This window comes from Molossus molossus, unplaced genomic scaffold (assembly GCF_014108415.1).
Source record: "Molossus molossus isolate mMolMol1 unplaced genomic scaffold, mMolMol1.p scaffold_m16_p_12, whole genome shotgun sequence".
NCBI classification, from domain to species: domain Eukaryota; kingdom Metazoa; phylum Chordata; class Mammalia; order Chiroptera; family Molossidae; genus Molossus; species Molossus molossus.
Window position 1 is genome coordinate 7,966,563 of NW_023425347.1, and position 20,407 is coordinate 7,986,969.

At 47.8% G+C, this 20,407-nt stretch overlaps 1 protein-coding gene across 16 annotated transcripts in view; it reads right to left on the minus strand.

Annotated features, from left to right (window-relative positions):
• Positions 1-20,407, minus strand: part of SLC22A23 (solute carrier family 22 member 23) — a 180,330-nt gene that overhangs the window by 24,874 nt on the left and 135,049 nt on the right. For 15 of the 16 annotated variants that reach the window (XR_004958894.1, XM_036255903.1, XM_036255894.1 and 12 more), the window contains one exon: positions 6,297-6,424. Coding sequence is in view for 15 of the 16 variants with exons in the window: in XM_036255903.1 (XP_036111796.1) it covers positions 6,297-6,424 (128 nt within the window). In the remaining variant the exon portion in view is untranslated. Of the gene's footprint in view, positions 1-2,588; positions 2,714-6,296; positions 6,425-20,407 lie in introns of those variants that run through there. The other variant, XM_036255904.1, reaches the window with a different exon arrangement.

The window sequence follows — 20,407 nt, forward strand, 5'->3', positions numbered from 1 at the left end:
TGTTGATGGGAGGGATTTACTCAGGCTGACCAGCTGCAAGGACTGGCTATGCCCACTGACCACTGGCCTTTTACTACCTTGGAGGGTCAGCTGTGCATGGGCCCACCACACGGAGCAAGACTTACTTCAGCAGGGTTCTGGTACCCACTGAGTCCACTCATTGAGTGTGTCACTTGTGGAGGTGGTTGAGTGGTGGTGCTTTGACATGGTCTGAAGCTGTCCACTGGGTGTGCTGGCTCTGGGGCCAGGTCAGCCACTGCCTGTTTTCTACCCGGGGCCACCTGGCATAAGCTACAAAGTGATCCGCAGATGGCTGCTTCTTGTGCTGGGCTTGGAGGTGCCCCAAAACAGCCAAATTGTGAACCAAGGCTGGCTGCTCCTAGTGCCAGGCCTGGGATCACTTAATGAGACGTATAGGGCTTGCTGAGACCAGATACTGCTTGTCTGAGAGATTTTAGAAAAATCTGAAGCAGGATCCAAGACAGGCCAATCCTATGGTAAAGCCATTGGAAACAGCTTGGGTGGTCCCAAAAGTTGGGTGGGGCAGGGCCTCAGGGAATCACCAGGGCGGGGCAAACAGTGTGAGCCAGGTTGCTGGAGTCCCAAATAGGGCAGCCGCCTGCTACCCAGGGGAAGGGTTCACCAGAGGAACAACGGCCTCTGCCAGCATGTCTGTCTGGGAGAAAGATGCCTCTCCAGCTCTTGCCCCCATGCCAAACAACTGAGTTCTTGTTGGTATGTCTCTGGTGCCTTTCAAGCTGCCTCCCCCATGCTGGAGTCCAGAGGGAGCTGGTCTGAGTAAGTCTGTGTGGGCCCTTTAAGAACTTCCTGGGGCTCCAGTAGCCTCAACCTCCCTCAGCCTCAGTTCCCACTGGATTTTTTACAGCCAGAAGTTATGGGGACTTCTTCTCCTGGAACCCTGGAACTCTGAGCTGGGATCCTGATGTGGGATGGGGACCCCTCATTCCTCAGGGAGGATCTTCACAGCCAAGGTATTCTCCTGATTTTTATCTGCCACACATGGGTGTGGGACCAGCCCAGCAGTTCTTCCCCTCCTACCAGTCTCCATGTGGCTTCTTCTTTAATTTCACAGTTGTGGGACTTCCATTCAGCTCGATTTCAGGTGGTTCTGAAGGATGGTTGTGCTGTAGTTTAGTTGTAATTTTGAAGTGGTTGTGGGAGGAGGCAAGGACCGTGCTTACCTACCCACCATCCTGACCGGAGGTCTCGGAGTACAGTTATAAGAACCAAATGAAGGAAGCGCTGAAGCCCTGCAGGGACCTCAGTGCTCCAGCTGACCCGGTCTGTCCCAGCCTCTCAACACTGACTGCGGAAGGGAAGGTGTGCCTGCGGACACACTGGAAGTGTCATGACCTCTCCGTCATTTAGAGATCCAGGGGAGAGGCCAGAGCATGCTCCCCCAAAACAGCAGAGGGTGTAGACAGTGGTATGCCACTCCAGGGCAGCCTCGGAGATTCAGGGAAAACACACATTGAGGTCACTTGCATTCGTTTGGATGGGGATGTGAGATAAACTGGCTTTGCTTTTTATATTTGTGTACACAATGCATTCCTGGTAAAACTGGGAATACATCAGTTATAGAAATGGAAAACAAGAAAAGACCAAAAAAGAAGGGAGGGAAGGGAATACCAAAGGTAGAAGAAGAGAAGGAAGAGCAGGAGGAGCAGGATGATGAGGAGGAGCTAGAAGAGGAGAAGGAACAGGAAGAGCAGGAGGAGCAGGATGATGAGGAGGAGCAGGGGGAGGAGGAGCTAGAAGAGGAGAAGGAACAAGAAGAGCAGGAGGAGCTGGAGGAGGAGGAGGAGCTAGAGGAGCAGGAGAAGCAGGAGGAGGAGAAAGGGGAGGAAGGGGAGAAGCAGGAGGAGGAGGAGCTAGAGGAGCAGAAGCAGGAGGAGAAGGAAGAGCAGGAGCAGGAGAAGGAAGAGCAGGAGGAGAAGAATGAGGAGGAGCAGCAGGAGGAGGAGCAGGAGAAGAAGAAGCAGGAGGAGGAGGAGGAGCAGGAGCAGGAGGAGGAGGTGAAGTGGCAGCAGTCACCTCTACTGAGTCATCACAAAATGTGTGCACCAAAAGTTCCTAGAAAGTGGCTGTGAGACCTCCAGTGAGCCCATGTCCAGAGGTAGAATGGCAGCCTGTTGTCTCTTCTATGTGGCCCTCACCCCTCAAGTATAGATTTAGAAATGGTGGTGCTTGGTCAGTCGAGTAAGTTTGCTTCAGAAGCAAGTAACAGTTGAGTGTCTACAGGGATGTTTTCATAGTCACCTCAGACAGCCTACTCTCCAAAGCCTATCCAAGTTTCCCACAGTGACTGGCACTGCTGACTCTGGACTCCCTCTCAGGAAGCCCCTGCGTGGGAAGTGGCATGAAGAGAGGGTAGACGCAACGCTAGTTTCATCACTGGTCAGTGGTATGAGTTTGGACAAATTACTTATTGCTGGGGACGCTGAGGTGGCCTGATACATGACCCCTGTTTTCTCACCTCAGGTTCCGAACAGACGGAGAGGATCAAGAGTGAGGCAGGGAGGGCAGAGTCCGCGCTCCGTCGCTGGGAGGGCCCGAGGCTGGGGTACCAGCATCGTACAGACTCACCTGCCCGTCCTGGCAAGGCTGGGCCAGGCTGGCTTTTCCGGGGCGCTGCCCAGAGGGGGGCCTGATGTGTGAGGACACAGGACTCGCTCTCTGCACGTGGCCCAATCTCAAGGATAAAAGAGGGGAACAAGTTCACTCTCCCTCCTTGGGGCTGGCTCCTTCCAGTGGAGGGAAATTGGGGAGTGGGAAACAATGCTCCCAAATGCTTAGCTTCTCTGGGCCCCATTTTCTCACATGTACAGCAGGGATGATCTGGTTATCGACCTCCTAAGGCTCTGATGAGGATCAGATGCACATAAAATGTTTCAGCCAATCCGGGTGGGGTCACTGCCCAACGACCGCTAGTGCTGCTCTTACTAGGAGCACAGGGTTGAGCTCTTATTCCGCGATTTCTCTGTACAGCGGGCTGCAGTCTGTGGCCACATCTGAAACCAGAGGACTCTACTCCTGCAGTAAATGTTCAAAATCTTGGGCATTATGATACAAGGAGAGCTGCCAGTACTTGGACGCGTCATGTGACACTAGCGACTGTAGGAATGACACTGTGAGAATGATACCCCAGAGCGCATCCAGATATCTGTGGTGATTCAGCTGCAAACTCCCCCGAGAAAATTTGCCACTCTCAACAATGAACTGAAGATTTGCTTCAAAGAGGAAAGGACATGGAAAAATTTGGAACATGAGGTTTTCTTTAGCCTGAATCAAGGTTAGGATGCACTGACGGGCAGGAGCGCCCCTCCACTCATACCCACAGCCAGACCTGAGACACTCATCTACTACAGGCGACAACCAGCAACTGCCGCTGACTCCCATGAGAAAGTGCCCTACCCCTTCCTGACCACAGGTGCCACGTTTCCTTTATCCCATAGTTATTCGTGGAATGCCTGTTAGGAGTCAGGTCTTCAGTTGGTGCCGGGAACCAGGAACCAGGTTGTGCAGACACAGGGTGACAAGCCCTGAGGAGCTACACAAACCACCGTTGCAGCTGGATGCTGGCAACGAGGTCAGTGCCTGCAGCTGAGATGGGGCGCTGCTGGGGGGCTGGCCTGGGCCCAGGTTCAGGCTTTCTGAGGAGCCAAGGCTGAGGACGGAAGTGCAGTGCGAGGCCCTGCGACGGAGGTGCCGGGTGCATTCTGAGAGCCCAGTGAAGGCTCAGCGAGAGGCAGGAGGAGGCGAGACAGGCTCTCAGAGCAGCTGCAGGACTGGGGATCTAGCCTGTGGGCCCTGGGAAGCCACTGAAGAGCTCTGAACAGGTGGTGGTGTGGGGGAAGGGTGGCAGTGAGGATGAAGTGAAGGCAGGTGAGAGGCGAAGGAGGACACTAAGGTGCAGGCCGGTGGATTAGGTGAGGCCATGGGAAGAAGATTCCAAAAACGAGTCCAGCCTAAGGAAGTTGGAAGTGGACGATTTACGTGAAACAGACACCCGTCTTCCCCTGAGCACGGCGCCAGCATCTGCCACGGCGCCAGCATCAGTGCGTCCAGCACTGGGAAGTGAGCAGGAGCCAGAGGCAGATGTGAATGGTACCCCAGGAGGGGGTGCTGTGATCACCCCCGAGTGCAGGGAGTCACATGTGCCAGCCGCCTCCCTGCCAGCCTCCTGCTGGGGCACCAGCATAAAAATAAACACAGGCAACACTCATAAGCAAAGAAAGGAGAAAATTAATTTCCCTCCAAAACTAGGAGGGAAATGAATGAGTGCAATTTGGATCGAGAAAACAAGCTTACAGTATTTTAACCTGAAAGAAGTAGAGCATGTGATTTAATTAGGGAAATGCCAGCAACAAATTATACTGAAAAACTCCAGAGCATTAACCTCCTAATGAATGGGGCCTGGAGAAGTTTGGGGAAGATGGCTGAACACTCCAAACTCAGCAAACAGGACCCAAAAAGAGAAAAGTTAATTCAATATTTATTCCTCTCCAGTCACAGTGGGTTCAGAGCTCGTCCTCGTCTCTCAGAGCAGCCAGGGAAGCCAATTCTGCTGCACTTCTCGGGTTCAAGTCCCAGCTCAACTCCTTCCTAGACCTCTAGCAAGACACTTAAACCTCTCTGTGCCTCAGTTTCCTCACCCACAAACATAGATAATTACAGCACCTCCCTCATAGGACTCAAGTTGGGAAGAAATAGAAGTTAATACATGTCAACCATTTAGGATTAAATGTTAGATGTAAATTAACATCTGCAAGTCCTTTAGAAAAGTGACCGCTCACTGCCGCTGGAGAGAAAGGGGCACAGCTGACCTCTGCAGGGCCCAGCACCCAGTGTCTCCACCGCAAGCACACTGGCCCATGTCCCTCTTTATTCCAGTAAAGCACGGGCTCTAGGCCTCCTGAACTCTTGCTTGTGCTGAAGCGGAGGTGGCCGAGCCTTGCTGTCCCCACCTCCTAGGTCAGGGCACAGGCCAAGGCAGGGATGTCATCCTGGCTGAGCAGCAGCAGCATCTGGGGAACTTCTACGGACGATGAACCCAGATCTCCTGAGTCCAGAGGCTGTGAGCAGCCTGTGCAGGAGCCACGGGAGAGGGGATGGAAGTCCTTCCTGGCCAGCGTGCTCCCACTTCCCTGACTCGTGCTCCTTTCCCACTGGGACCGGACACATCCTCCAACTGCATTCAGGTGTCTGCTCACCTGTCACCTTGGGCCCAAGCTCACCACCGCCCCAGCCCTCCACTCTCCGGGTTTTCCTTACAGCTTTCATGCCCCTGACACAGTACACATTTCACTGTTCACTGTCGGATTTCCCACCTGACTGCAAGCTCTTCCAGAGCAAGGCTTTGCTCTTGTTTCTCTGCGCCAGACACTGCCTGGCACACGGCGGGCATTTAGTAAATGTCTGTGGGACCGACTCTGAGATCATGGTGGGAAATGTGCATATCTCTCTGGGACAAGGGCTTCCAGATTATTGTCCTGGGAAATTTATAACAAAGTGCCATCGATACCAGGGCTTCAGGCATGGACAGTGGGTCGGAGCTTGGGTCTGGTCTAGCAGGGGCTGTCAAAAGGACGTCTGTGCACCTTGGGTCTAGTGTTTACTACAAGTGCAAGTTCTTAGGGCTTATTCTAAATTTACTGGATCAGAACCTCTGGGTGTCAGGGAGGGCCTGGGAGCCTGGATTTTAGCAGCCTCCTGGTGATATCGTGGAGCTAATGCTTGAAAGCCCGATCGACCCGGTGCTGATGGTCCCAGCACACATGAATTCTGTGGCTCTGAACCCACATGTGGAAACACTTCGCTTATCTGCCTCTGTAGTTGCCTCCAAAACAGGTCATGACAGGTAAAGGCAGCAGTGGCTCCCTGGAGGGTATACTTGGGAAAGAGGTGTGAAGCCGGCCGCATCCCCAGGCAGGACTCTGCGGGCATTCCAGCCAGGCAGGCAGGGCGGTGCCAGACTCAGGCTTTTCTACCCCTCCCAGATGCTGCCTTGCCGACCAGGTGCATATTAGGCTTACACCTCACTTCTGGTTGGGGCCCCACTGTGCAAACTTTTGTCAGGAAAGACCCAACTCCTATGGGGTGGAGAGAATTTCAATTCACCCACGTTCCTAGGCTAGCTGCAGACAAACCGTCATAGAAATTAAACAGCTAGCTGGCAGCTGCTTGGTAAACCAGACCATCCCCAGCATCAGGGAAATGCTCTGTGACTCGGGGCACCTCTCCCAGGGCTGACGGGGCCACTGGGTGGTACTCACCGGGCATCACGCCTTTGATGTCACTCTCGGGGTTCATGCAGTTCTTCTGTATGAAGTGCAGGATCAACTTCTTTGCAGACTCAAACTGCTGGGTAGCCATCAGCCACCGGAGGGACTCCGGGAATACCCTTCAGAGACACAGAGGAATCGGTGAATGCCCTGCGATCGTGGATGGCGTCGAGGAGTTCGGCGCATGTCCGGTGTCGCGCTGTTCCCACCCTCATGCCATACAAGCCCATGAGCACTCAGGGCTCTCACTAGCCCAATTAGAGGCAATAAGACTCTGGGTGCTGGAGTGTTGCTAATTTTCTTATAGAAAGTATAAAAGTTGTGATTTTTAAAATGTGGCAGAAAGGAACAACATCCTATCAACTTTGTCAAGAAATTAGAGTCCATATACTTTAAAAAATAACCATGTATTCCTAAACCATGTCTAAGCAATTCACTGAAGGGCTGCATTTGTCATATTTTGTCACATACACAACAACAAATGTTTATTTTTAAAAAATTTTATTAATTTATTTTTGTTACAGATATTTCTCCTTTTTCCCCCATTGACACCCTCCTCCCAATCCCCCCCCAGCATTGTTGTCTATGTCCACTAGTTATTAATAGGATAATTTTAAGTTAAAAAAAATGCCCCTGATACTAGGAACCTGATAGTTCTTTTCTGTTCACAGAGATTCGAAGACAGACTCACAGGCCTTCCCTACAGAATTGTCTTCATCTTGCTCACTGCCAGGCACGTCTCCCTGAACTCTGCCGTAACACAGCAGTTTTCAAGTTTGGGTAGCAACCGAGTCCTTGTTTAGTCGCTTTTAGGATAAAATCTTGCGAAAAGTGCCAATAAAGAAAAAAAACAAACAAAAAAACCTAGTGTTTTATTACCCATGCATTTTGTAAGTTTACATTTAGTACAACATTTACAAGTCAAAGAGAACGACGTTCCCATTTGGAGCGTGGTCAGCTCCGAATAGTCCGTATTTCAGACTCTGTCGAGCCATGTGGTCTCTGCCGCAAGTCCTCAGCTCTGCCTGTGTGTGAGCAGCCAGACGGCGCCCGGGACGGGTGGGGCTGTGCTCCCTTAGAATTTCTTTATGAAACGGTGGCACTCTGATTGGGCTTGTGGCATGCTGGAACACAGCTGGAAATCAAAGTCGTATCCTTTGTCGGTCCAGCCACTACTCTAGTTTATTTCAGTTGCATGGTATCAGGAGTCATGACTGGCACCGATAAGAAGTCTTCATTGTAACCACCCATCACCTGCCCTGCAAGCTCAGGAGTCTCTAATGAAAGTAATCCAGAGGCTGGAAAAAGTTATCAGTGTAAATTTTTTATTGCAAAGTCACATCACTCATGATATCTAATAACTGTGTCTGTCTCTTACCTATTTGAACAAAAATCAAGTTTCTACTTGCTTGTGACTTCATTTTGCAGAAACAGCCAGGCAGATTCCCACTGAATCTGCGGGTACATTTGGGATGGTCTGATATGAACTTGAATCCATGCTGGAGACCTGGGGACTTCTCCAAGAGTGACAGAGTCCCTCCTGCGCAGCCACGTGCGCTTCAGGTGGGCTGCGTGAGGGTCCAAGCCTTAAAAAGGATCAGAAAGTCTCGTGCCTTTTCATCTGGAAGGCCAATTGGAAAGCCGCTAAAACATAATGTTTCAAATTGTAGGCACTCATTAAAAAATCAAAATCAAAATCAAAGTTAATGTTTGTTTTATTGGCCTGTAGTCTTTACAAATTAATTTTGAGAACTATAATGCAAGCGAAGAGAAACATTCCGAATATATCATAACAGACATCAATACAGATGCTAATATAGATATTAACATCTAGCCATACTTCTATCGTATCTTTTCTTTACCATGAAATAACCAAACCCAAATGCCAGCCTCTGTATGGCTCATCTATATTGTTCCCATCTGTCTGATCTATTTGGCTTCAGCGTCATTTTCTAATTTCTTGACATGGACACACAGATCATTAACTTTAATTCTTCCTTTCTAATATATAAATTCAGGCTTTGAATTTCTTTTTTTAATTTAATTAATTAATTTATTTTTGTTACAGATGTAACCCCTCTTCCCCACCCTCCCCGCCCCATTCCCAGCTTTGTTGTCCATGTCTATTGTTCATGCATACATACATATAAGTTCTGTGAATTTTCATGTAAGTATCATTTTAACTGCATTTCACAAATTTCGATATGTAGTTCTTATTGTGATTTGACTCTAAATATTTTGTGATTTCTACCAGGATTTTTCCAAATGTACAAGTTTTGAGATGGGGGTAGTGGTCAGGTTGAAATCTTATTTCATTAGCAATTAATTTGACTACATCCTGATCATAACACACAGTGTATTCCTGGCCTCTTTGGTATTCCTCGGGGCTGGCTCTGTGACCCAGGACATGGTCAGTGCTCACACACCTTCCCTTGGCTCACACAGGACTCCGCGCGCAACTATGAAACGAAGCTACACTGTGTTGTATTTTCTCCACTCTGACCTGTCTGATCACGTTGGTAAACATGAGAAGCAGGTCACTCTGCTTCTCTGATGGCAGGTTTCAGGTCCTGATTTGGGCAGAGCCCTCCGAGCGTGGGCCATTTCGAGCAGTAGGGTGATGTTGAGGGTGATGGCAGAATCCTAGGTGTTGGTCAGAGGCTAAAGAGACTCAGGCCAGCTAAGAAGTGTCATCAACTTTAAGATGCCCCATATGACGTTCCACAACGTAACAGGCCACCTCCTAGCCACATAACTATGGGCCCAGCAACAGTGCAGGGCCTCGCTGGCTCCCCTGTGTCCTGTGTGGGACCAGGGAGCACGCTGTCGGGGGTGGTGTGCGTGGCCACATTGTGAGCACCGGTGCAGAACCGCTGTCCTCTTTACCAAGACAGGTTTCTGAGTAGTTGAAATATACTTTGCCGCTTTAGGAAAACCTGCCTGAAAGGTCTCTCAGAAAACCAGTGTGTGTTGATCTGACAGCCCATGTTATTCTGCAGGCGGTCTCTGAAGTATGAAATATGGTATACAATGTGGGAACACGGAGTCCTTTTAAAATAATTTAAAAGAACTTATATTAAATGTTCATGAGACTAAGTCCATAGCAGGAAACAAATTTTGAAAATCAGCACCATAAAGGAATGCAGCGCAGGTGAAGAACAAAGCCTGGGGGACAGGAGGCAGCAGGTGGGTGTGGGGGCGGATCCAGTGCAGGTGCAGAGTAAACAGACAAGGGAACGTCATGTACAAGGAGACATCGGGTCTCCAGTCCCCAGCAGCTGGAGTCCTCCTCCTCCATTTAACCTAACGCTGCTCACTGACCAGTTTGATCCCTGAATGGGAAGCGACAATGCCAGGAAATACAAAGCCATATGTATTTGATGTCTTTTTGTCTTCAAGGTAAAGCCCTGCTTTGGGCATAAAAGGCAGACATTTTTGTTACTGAAATCCCATCAGTCTAGGTATTAAATAGCAGCAAGGACAGCCTCTTATCAGGACCCACAGAGCCTTGCCCTTCAGGAGAAGCCACAGACAGAGCAGAGTGGCACCGGGAAGCCTCCGTGCAGCCCAGTGGCACGTGGGCTCCCAGGCCTCAGGGTCACTGCCCTGCTCTCGACTGCCTGTCACCCTGATCACTCGTTCTTTCTCCCCCAAGTTGTGCCTAAAGACAACAGAATTTGGATAACTAAAAACTGATAAAAATAAATAAACATCCTTATGAGAAAAGAGAGTGAACAAGTTTCTTCCTAGAGCACCTCTAAGAATCGCAAAGCTTATAGACAAGGTTGCGTGATGGCACCATTCACACATGCATGGTGTGCTCTTAGGATGTAAAAGGGTGTGGCCCTCTTTTAGAGCTCAAACATTTATTTGCTTACCATATTATTTTTTTTCTAATATGTACTGAGCATTGTACATAATATGTACAAATACATCCCAAGTGTACACTGACCTCTCCTGCAGAAGGGGATCTCTGTAAATAAACAGGTTAGATAAGCAAAGTAATCTCCCCCCACCCCAAGTGATTTGGATAGCAGCCTGCACAGAATGGGACACATGAGGGTAAAAGAAGAGACTGGCTGGTTCTGGGAAGGGTGGTACAGCGTAGCCAGGGAAGGCTCTGCAGAGGTGGTATATACGTGAGTGTCTTGGGAGATGAGCAGGTGTTGGTCAGACACAGCATGTCACGGGGCGTGTGTGGGGACAGGACCAGGAGGACGCAGAGGGCCATGAAACAGTATGTTGTGTCTGGGGAGGTGCAATCTGGTAAAGCCAGAATGCTGTTTATGAGATAAGAAGACGGGAGAGACAGGACCCAGGGAGTGGAGGATGCCGCACATTATGGAGTCTGATGAGCAGCACATCCGACTAGAAGGAACCGAAGCAGAGAAGCAGGGCTCTCCCAGGAGATCTGGGCACATGAGAATGGGGGAGTCCCCATTAGCTGCACATCCCCATCTCCAGGGGCAGACTGCACTGCAAACCACTTTCCCCACAACTGGATTTATAACCACCGGGCACTCTTCTACATGGTTCCCATGGGTCTGGTCCTCTAAAGCTTGTTATATGGTAGTAATATCATCCTCATTTCATAGATGGGAAAACTCAGGCATAGAAAGTTCAAGGACATAGTCCAGGTTCCAGAGCTGTTAAAAGCAGAGTTGGATTTGAACCCAGGCAGCCTGACTCAGGAGCCCACATCCCCCCCCTCAGTGGGCAAAGAAACACACCCCACATGCCTCTACGGCACTCAGGAGACTGAAGTTCAGGTGGCACGGTTCCAGCGATGCTTCCTGAGGTGTTCCAGAATGCCACAAGCCCAAAGCACATGTACAGGATACTGAAGTTTTACAACGCGCCCTGTGTGTTTAAATTCGCTGCAAAGTCATAAGGAACGCATTGAACTGTCAGCCTGTGAGAAAGCCCAGAGACAGCTATTCTAGTTTGGATAATGTGCAGTGTGGCCACATTATGAAAATTTAATGAAATCCCTCTTGACAAGTACATAATGTAATAACACCATGCAGATTAAAATGCAGCCAATGGCCCAGGATCTGTGAGGAACGAGCTGAGCCTCACTGATCATGGTAGGCAGCTGGAGGTCACCTCTGCCTGGTGCACGCTCACATGTGGATGGTGAGAAAGTGACCTTGACGACTTCTGCAACCACAAAAGGTTAACGAGGTGTAAGAGCCACAGTGGCTGCTCTGGAAGACAGCTTGGCAGTGGCTGCTGGAAGCAGCTGTGGCTAAGGGAAAAGGGAGTAGTCCACGGAGAGAATGGTGGAATGGGAAGTTTCAAAAGCTGGAATTTTTCCAAGCTTATTATGCAGTAGTACTATTATTATGCCTCTTTTACAGACGGGAAAACTGCAAAGAAAGTCCAGTACACTGCCCAGATAACGCAGCTATTAAAATGGACGGTCTGGATTTGAACGCAGACAGTCCAATTCGAGATTCTCAGGCTGTGATCACTCTAAGCTGTGGCTCCGTGAGTCGCAGGGCATCTGTGGAAAGAATACGGGCGAACCTAAATGTCTCTATTGGTCCTGCTTAGTCTGCAAGCCCTTGCAGGAGGCAAAGGGCAGATCAAGGCAAACAGAGCACCGCTGAGCGGAAGTCTCATTTCTTCCCCGCTGGTGGACCTCTCGCCCCCAAGGCCAATGGACAGGTTCACCTGGAGGCCTTCTTCCAAACATGTTCACAGGGTTGGAAGGTCCACAGTACCTATTTACAATTCCAGAATCCAAAAGCTTCTGAAATCCACAACCCTTTTCATTTAACGCACCTGGCAATGAAAACTGAACTGGACTGAGCATGTTTGTAGCACAAACATTTCACAGCAGAAATATCGACGATCTGAGCCAAGGAGCCAGAGACTGTATGAGAGTTCGATGGGTCAGTATTTCCAGTAGGCGGTGGAAGACTGCACAGAGATACTGCACATGGCAACTGGCTGTAGGGTTGTGCAGGGTCCCTGCCTGGTTCCCCCGAGGTCATCCCAGCCATAGTCAGAGGCAGGACTACCACTGGCAGAGGGTTACAGCTGAGGGAACTGGAGTCAAAGTATTTGGCTAGAAAATTAATTTTTTTTTTTTGTTAATTCCACCCAAGGATATTTTTTTCCATTGATTTTTAGAAAGAGTGGAAGGAAGGGGAGAAGGGAGAAAGAGAGGGAGGGAGAGAAAGAGGAAAAGAAACATCGATGTGAGAGACACCTTGATTGGTTGCTTCCCACAGGACCCTGACCGGAGCTGGGGATTGAACCTGCAACCCAGGTATGTGCCCCTCGAGGGGGAATTGAACCAGCGACCTTTCGGTCTGCGGGTTGATGCTCTAACCACTAAGCAAAACTGGCCAGGGCTAGAAAATTAATGTTTGTTTAATTAAGCAAGTCACACATAAATCCATTCTCTACTTAAAAATTCCAGAGAAGACAAAAACCCTCCTTGACCTCTTGTCCCAATCTGGTCCCCCTGCACTGCTCTCTTCCCCACCAGGGGCTGACCCTCAACGGTGGGTGGGGCCCCTTCCAATCACCTTGTGGGCACTCACCCACCCATGTACCTAGTGCTTCCTCGGCTATAGCCACTGCCCACCTTCAGTGGAAGATGTGTTTTGCTCCCAAGTTCCCCTTCCTTCCAGACTGCTACACATTTGCCCACCTGCTGGTCCAGACACTGTCACCCCTATGTGCTGTGCACAGGTTTCTATCTGGATACAACCCAAACTAACTTTCCACTTGAGAGCTGAGGACACCAGTGCAAGGGTTCTCCAACCTCAAACAACCTGAGCAGCATGCTGTTTCAGTCCTTAAAACTTCAAACCTCCACATGGATACACATACAGGTCACTTACCCTCTGGCCTCAATTATTCTACAAAATAGCAAGAACTAGAAATTTAGTGAAAAAGCTTCTGACTGAATAACACGAAGTTACAGAAGCCATCTGTTGATAACACAGGCTTTCTTCAGAGCCTTCCCTGAGGTCCTCCTCTGACAGCGGTCCACGTTAGAAGGCCCCAGGCCACAAACAGGGAGGGGGAGGCGTTCAGCAGCGAGGGGCACGCTGACTCGGGGGAGACGGCACAGGCGTCCCGCCTCCATCAGGTAGGTCCAGGACTTCACACACCACGAACCCTTTTGAAGGTTCACACTCTTGTAACACGGACATGCCTGATGCCATAATGAAAACCCTCAAATCGCTCACCAAGAACAGGCAAAGTTACAAAACTGAACTTCAGAGTCAGAGTGGTCTCTGATTTGCACTCAGCCGGCCCCACAGTGCACAGCAGATGAGCTGCGCCCCGACATGCCTTCTGGAGGGACACCAAGGCAGGGGCAGACCTGGAACTTGGTCTTTAGACTCCTAGAGCAGGGTAATTTTCTCCACTACACTAGTTTATATTACTGTTTAAAAAGCACAAAAATATATTTTAGAAAGATATCCACCAAATAGCTACAATAAAGTGTTAACTCTTAAAAGAGTTAAAATTTATTTACATGGAACCATGTTCCCACTCGCATCACATAAACAATGCTACTACACCAGGAAACATTTTCTCTGTTTTTCTAACTGCTGCCACTAGATGGCTGTTCCTCGGCGCCTGGTGGCAGTGGCAACGAACCGAGAACCCGACCTGCTCCCCCAGCCTCGTGCCTTTCAGACCACGACACCTTATGGTTTCATAATAACATGTTGCTTCTCAGACACTTTCCCACCTTTGTCTGTGTGCCTGCTTTTTCTATTATTTATTCTATTATTAAGTCTCAAGCCCATCTGATGTACATTCATGGGTCTGTTTTACATCTTAGTTGCTGTAGCCTGTAACTCCATAGAATCAGTAATTAAAACTCAATACTTGATCCTTTCATAGTACTATGAAGTTGATATTTTTTCCTTGACATTTAAGAATAAAACTAAGCATTCCTTCTACCCAGTTGAAGGATCCGACACAGACAGGATACCACCTGGGCTGCCTTCCTGCTAATTCATCTAACACCTGTCCTGATAAAATGCCAGCTTCGCATTCCCTTCATTAAAGCATGCCCATCCTCTGTAAATTACATGATAACATTTACTCATGAAAAATACAGAAGGGAAATAAGATTAACTGCTAACACTCTGTTAATTTTATCTTCCAGTCATTTGTTTTTTCTGAAGGACTTAGTTTTAGCACTTAGTGTACACAGGCATACTTTCATGTGATGCAACATTACATCATTCACGCAATAAAGGTGTACTGAGCATGCTCAACCTGCCAGGTGAGAAAAATATGTAGACTAATAAATGCTTTAGAGATAAGAGCTTCTGTCAGATAGGTTACCCAATGCAGAAGGAAGGGCATCATGTGGATGGGGCAGAAGGATCATGAAGGGATTTGTAGAGATGAAGCTTCCTTGAATATGTATATGAAAAAAGTCTTAGACTGCATGAAGGGTGCTTCTGATTTAAAGAGGTGATTCTAGCTATTGACATTTTGGGGTTCTACCAAGTATCACAGTGAATATGAAATTCTGATAAGGTTCTCCAAATAAACCAATTAAATTAAAGTCTAGAACTGAATACCAGTTGGGAGAATATTTTGTTTCCAGTTCAAAGCTCTTACAAAAATATAGTCTTGATTCCAGTAGGTAAGCTTTCACTTGGATTTTTAAAGAAACTTTAGTTCTGTTTGGTATATAAAAAGGTTGGTTCAGGTCAAGAGATAGCAAATGGATGTGAATTAGCTGTCAAGTTCATGATTGGAGTTAAACTTAGTAATTTAGGGAGATGAGTATCATGAAATCAAATAAAAGTTAGTTCTTAGGATGGTTAAACCCCAAAGTTTTCCTAAGACAAATGAACTCTTCTTGCAAATCTCTTTTTAAAACAAGGATTTATTTCATTTAAGTGGCCATCCCACTAATTTATCTGTCACATAAACTCATACCTTTGGCTCTGTTGTTTTTTAAAATAATGTATACATAAGCTCCATAATTATTCTACTATAGAAAAATCATGGAGGAAATATATCAGGAGCTCTGGGCCTATATATCAGTTTTGTGACTGTGGGAGTCACCTAACCCTTCAGGCCCTAGTTTCCTCACATCTGCAGAGGGTGTGAGAGCAGGCGGCGGATGGACCAAGGCCTCCCTAGCCTCCAACATTCTCTATTGAGATTTATTCCAAGGGACTAACGGTAACCATTACCTCTTTCTGGAAGGTGAAAAAGATGCCGATCATGGTGATGCATTGAGCAAATATTCTATTGATGCTTTAGGTTTTGGCCAGGCAGAATTAAGTCAAAACTTAAGATGTGTTTGGAGCTAGCAATTCTGAATGTGTAACACTGGGATAAATTTTAAATGTTTCTCAGTGAATATTGTAAACAGATGAAGACTAGGACTTCCCCAGAAATATTCTGTAGCTGGGTTTGTTCTTTCTACTTCCTCCCTCCTTGTCCTCTTCTTCCTCCTGTTCTTTTCCATGTAAGCAATTACCAGGCATCAGAAAGTATGTAGCACATAGGGTGTTTGAGATGTAGCGCTGTAGGGGAATTAATCTAGCATTGGTGCAAATGATAAAAATAAATGTGATGTTGAAAAACAATTGGAAGATGCCTGCCCAGTGTGGCTCAGTGTTTGAGCGTCAACCCATGCACCCAGAGGTCACCAGTTCGATTCCCAGTCAGGGCACATGCCCAGGTTGTGGGCCTGATCCCCAGTGGGGGACATGCAGGAGGTGGCCAATCGATATTCTCTCTCATTGATGTTTCTATCTCTCTCTCTCCCTTCCTCTCTCTCTCAAATTGAAAAAGAAAAAAAAAAGGCCTAAAATATTTTTTTAAAAATTGGAAGAAATAAGTGGGCAGAAGGGACAAAGAAAGGGTTTATGTTCTTCTAAATGGAATTTTGCTGGTGCCTCTGTATTTGCAGCTTGTTTGAGTCCAACCAACCCTTCCCGGAACCCAGCCTCTCCTGCCTGCCTGCTCCAATCTCGTCCTCTGGCAGGAGAAAATGGGCGACCAAGGCCACAGGCTCACTGCCTCATCATCTCCGCCCTCACCTCATACCTGGCTCTGGAAAGCAGCCTCTTGTCTTTGCCATGTTCACTTCTCCCAACTCCTACAGAAAAGGTCACAAATCCCATTGACTGAATGAAGCCATCCTGAGCTCCTGTCTGAGACTCCTACTTCTTGAACACTGGATGTGTGCTTTGCCAGAGTCTCTAAGGCCAACCGATGGGAGCTGGGCCCCTGGCTTCTATTTATCCACCCTTGTGGACTTTTGCCAGCTGCCAACAGCTCAACCCCACCACTCCCACAAAACACACCAGCACACGCACAGACTCCGTGAGGTTTGCCTGGCTGCAGGACTCGGTGATCCTCCACCTGGTCAAAAGCAGTCCCCAGCTTCCTCGGGTGGGGTGGCTGGGAGACGGGAGTGTTGGAACTCATTCTAGTCATGGGGACAGGGAGGACAAAGAAGTGGCACCAGAGTGGGTGAGGAAGAGGTAGACCCTCCCGCACAGCACAGCAAGCACAGCACAGCACAGCACAGCACAGCACAGCACAGCACAGCACAGCACAGCAAGCACAGCACAGCACAGCACAGCAAGCACAGCACAGCACAGCACAGCACAGCACAGCACAGCAAGCACAGCAAGCACAGCACAGCACAGCACAGCACAGCACAGCAAGCACAGCACAGCACAGCACAGCACAGCACAGACCTTTCTCAGTTCTGCCGGGAACTGTCTGGTTGAGCACAGGGGTTCCTACTCTTTTACATAATCTCTGCATACTCAGAAGCTGAAAACTGGACAGCCTCTTGCTAAAAGTCCATGCCATCAGCAAATCCCAAAACACCAATTTAGAGAACGTTTTAATTTCACTTTTAGTTGCTCCTTCAATGGTTATGAATAAAATGTTGGCTACCATTTTTATTTATACACTCTGCCTTTGGTCAGCATTACCGCATCTAGATAATGTTTAGACACATAGCATTTGACTAAGAGAATTTTTGCTTTAAGTATCCTGTAAGTCTCCCCAAATTAACTATCTGATAACCTCTAAAAATAATTATTACTGATTTATTCAAGCTCCCAGAGACTATATATATGCTTTTTATGATCCACTGCTTCCAGTTTCCTCTGAGGAAAACGTTTTCCTGTGTGACTACACTGTTGGTGTAACAGAATTCCCATTCTCTCCTGGCGTGCTGGGAACCTCATGGTCCCATTTTACCTGGAACAGAGTTGGCGTAATGTGGTACTATACCCCCTTTTGAAATAAAATCAGTTTTTAAATCCGCACCCAAGGATATGTCTCTGTTGATTTTTAGAGAGAGAGAGGAGAAACATCGATCGGTTGCCTCCGATACACACTCCAGCCAGGGATGGAACCCACAGCCTTGGTATGTGCCCTGATGGGGAATCGAACCCTCAACCTTTGGTGTACAGGACGATGCTCCAACCAACTGAGCCACGCAACCAGGGCTGAAATAAAATCAGTTTTGATGGAAGAAGGTGTATCCTTCAAGTGTGTGTGGGCAAGAAAAAAGGCTGATAACTGCTGGAATGAATATATATGTGTAATTTTAAATGGTCTTGTAAAATTTCAACGATGACAAGAAAATTAATTTACCCCCTTAAATTTTTATTGCGCCCCTATGAGGGAAGGTAGTGATACCCCAAAGATTTTCAGAAATGTTTTTATAAATGTTAAACAATATAAACTAAATAAAGAAGAGGAAATGGAAGAGGAAATTCCTCCTGGGTGAGAAGCTTAGGTCTGTGCCAAGTACATACTGCTCCTGGCTGCCCAGGGGTCTCCCTCCGCCCAGCATTTCCGTCCCATCCTGGGGGCCCTGTAGCACCACTGCATGTAGGACCTGAGCTGACAGGCTGGTGGTCCTCATTCTGGCTCTGCAGCCGTCTGTTGGCCATCAGGCCATAACAGCACATACCAGCCCTGGGGCGGCAAGCAATCGGTTTGTGCCTCAGTTTCTCCATCCACACTGGAGGCTGTCCCAGTACCTACTCCAGAGGGTCCATGGGAGGAGCACAGGGCTAAGTTATAGAAGGTGCTTAGCAGCGCCTGACAGAGCAAACTCTCAAGAAATGTTAAAAATTTGTATTATTCTGGCAAAAATATTTCTGATATTTAAAAGAGCCTGTGACATTTAGGACCATATACATATTGAAATTGTTAGCATTTTTTTTTTTTTTTTCTGGGTATTTATCTAACCTGAGGCCATTTCAAATGTTTTACACTGGCTTTTTCTTGAAACTATTAAAAATTAAAATCCCTTTAGCACATACTTTTTGCTCAAAGGGTATTAGTTGTGTTACCCCTTCCCTGCACAGCACACTCTAATTTCCTCTGTTTCAAGGTTTCCCTTCCACTTGGGGAATTGACACCGGTACTGACTTTCCACTGTTACGTGGTGCGGCTTGATCTTTCTCTGATTTCCTCGTTATTTCCCATACGGTTCGTTATCTTCTTCTTCTTGCTTTTCCAGATGCTCTCGATGGTCATGGTGACTGCCAACAGCACTTTTCTGTTGTCAGAATGAAATTCCAGCTGAACCAAGTGTGGTTAATAATTCACCACCTTCATGCATCTCCATGTCTCTGTTCTTTCTCCAAAGCAGGTGATGAGACGCACACGTCGGGCGCGCCCACGATGAGTTCCTTCCTCACGGGGTCCTTGGTTAAAATCCCGCCAGGGTGAAGGAAACTGCAGCCGGTGCGCCCACGCTGGCCGGGTAAGTAGGGTCACGGCCATGGTTTAAGGCTCCAGAACATACACGCACACAGGCTTATGTTCTCACAAAGCAGATAAAACGGTTCTACCCCGTGCTGAGATTTTTGCTCCTTCTTTCTTCAGTTCCAGGAATTTCTACGGCTGCTGTAGGCCAGGACAATCAAGACAGCTTTGTTCTCTGAGTGGAACTGGACAAGCACCAGGCCCTCGTGACATGTCCTCGCCCTTCGAGGAAGGCATCTATTTCATTCCCCTACAGCACCAAGAGACCTCTTCTCCCACAGGGTGTTCTGCAGCTGCCTCTGATCTCCTTTTTCACCCCTTAACAACACCTTTCTGCGAAGTGTGCCAGGTCCCAGGTCCATATGCAGGACATCTGGCTTTTTCTTCTGTGATGGGCAGCCTGGCATAGGACAGCACTTGTTTTTAAAACAATTTATGTTTTATTTTTATTTTTTTTGAGAGACTATTAACCTTTTTATTATGTCCTCTTAGAATAAAAACTGTAATTGAAAAAAAAGAATAATAAATAGCAGTGGAAATTTAAGATCAAATATTTTTTAAAAGTTTTTTTCAATTACAGTTAACATTCAATATTATTTTGTTTTAGTTTCAGGTGCATGCACAGTGGTGGGGACAGCACTTCTAGAACTTGAGCGCTGAGCAGCATCCCTGGGGTGCTTCTCGAACCACAGGCCTCCGGATCCCACACCTAGACACTGACTGTGTTCCTAACAAGGTCCAGGGTGGTGAGGATGTTGCTGGGGCAGAGGCTGCACTTTGAGAACCACTGATGTTTGAAAACCAGCTTTTAATGACTTTCTCACACTTCTGAGTGTTCTGGGGAAGTTTTTTGATGCCCTGGTTTCCTCTGCTAAGAACTGAAAAATCACAATGCCCACCTGGTCTTCCCTAACCCAAGACTATTTTGGTTAACAGAGCTTCACACACAGAGACTTGTTGATCTCGGGAAAAGTGTGTCCCTAATATTTTAAGACTTGCTCAGATCAGCATCCATCACAGTGCACTGGCCACCTTGCTGAGCTGTTCCACACGGCAGGACAGTGTCTGCCATGTTGACGATGACCCCGACACCCAGCAAACACTGCTCGAGGGAGGGTGGACACTCTTGTGCTGGAGTGAGCCTCATTGGGGTCCTTACTGAATGGGCATCACAACTGTGCCCCAGCACATGCTGGGTCCAGAGCAGACGTGCACATACTTGTTTTCACAAAGCATCACATGGACTCAGCTCCCTTAGTTTACATTTTAAGGTATAGTGACGACATGCACTAACGTTGTGGGAAAGTGGCACTAACATCTTCATTATCTCTTTGAATTCCTACTTCCCATTG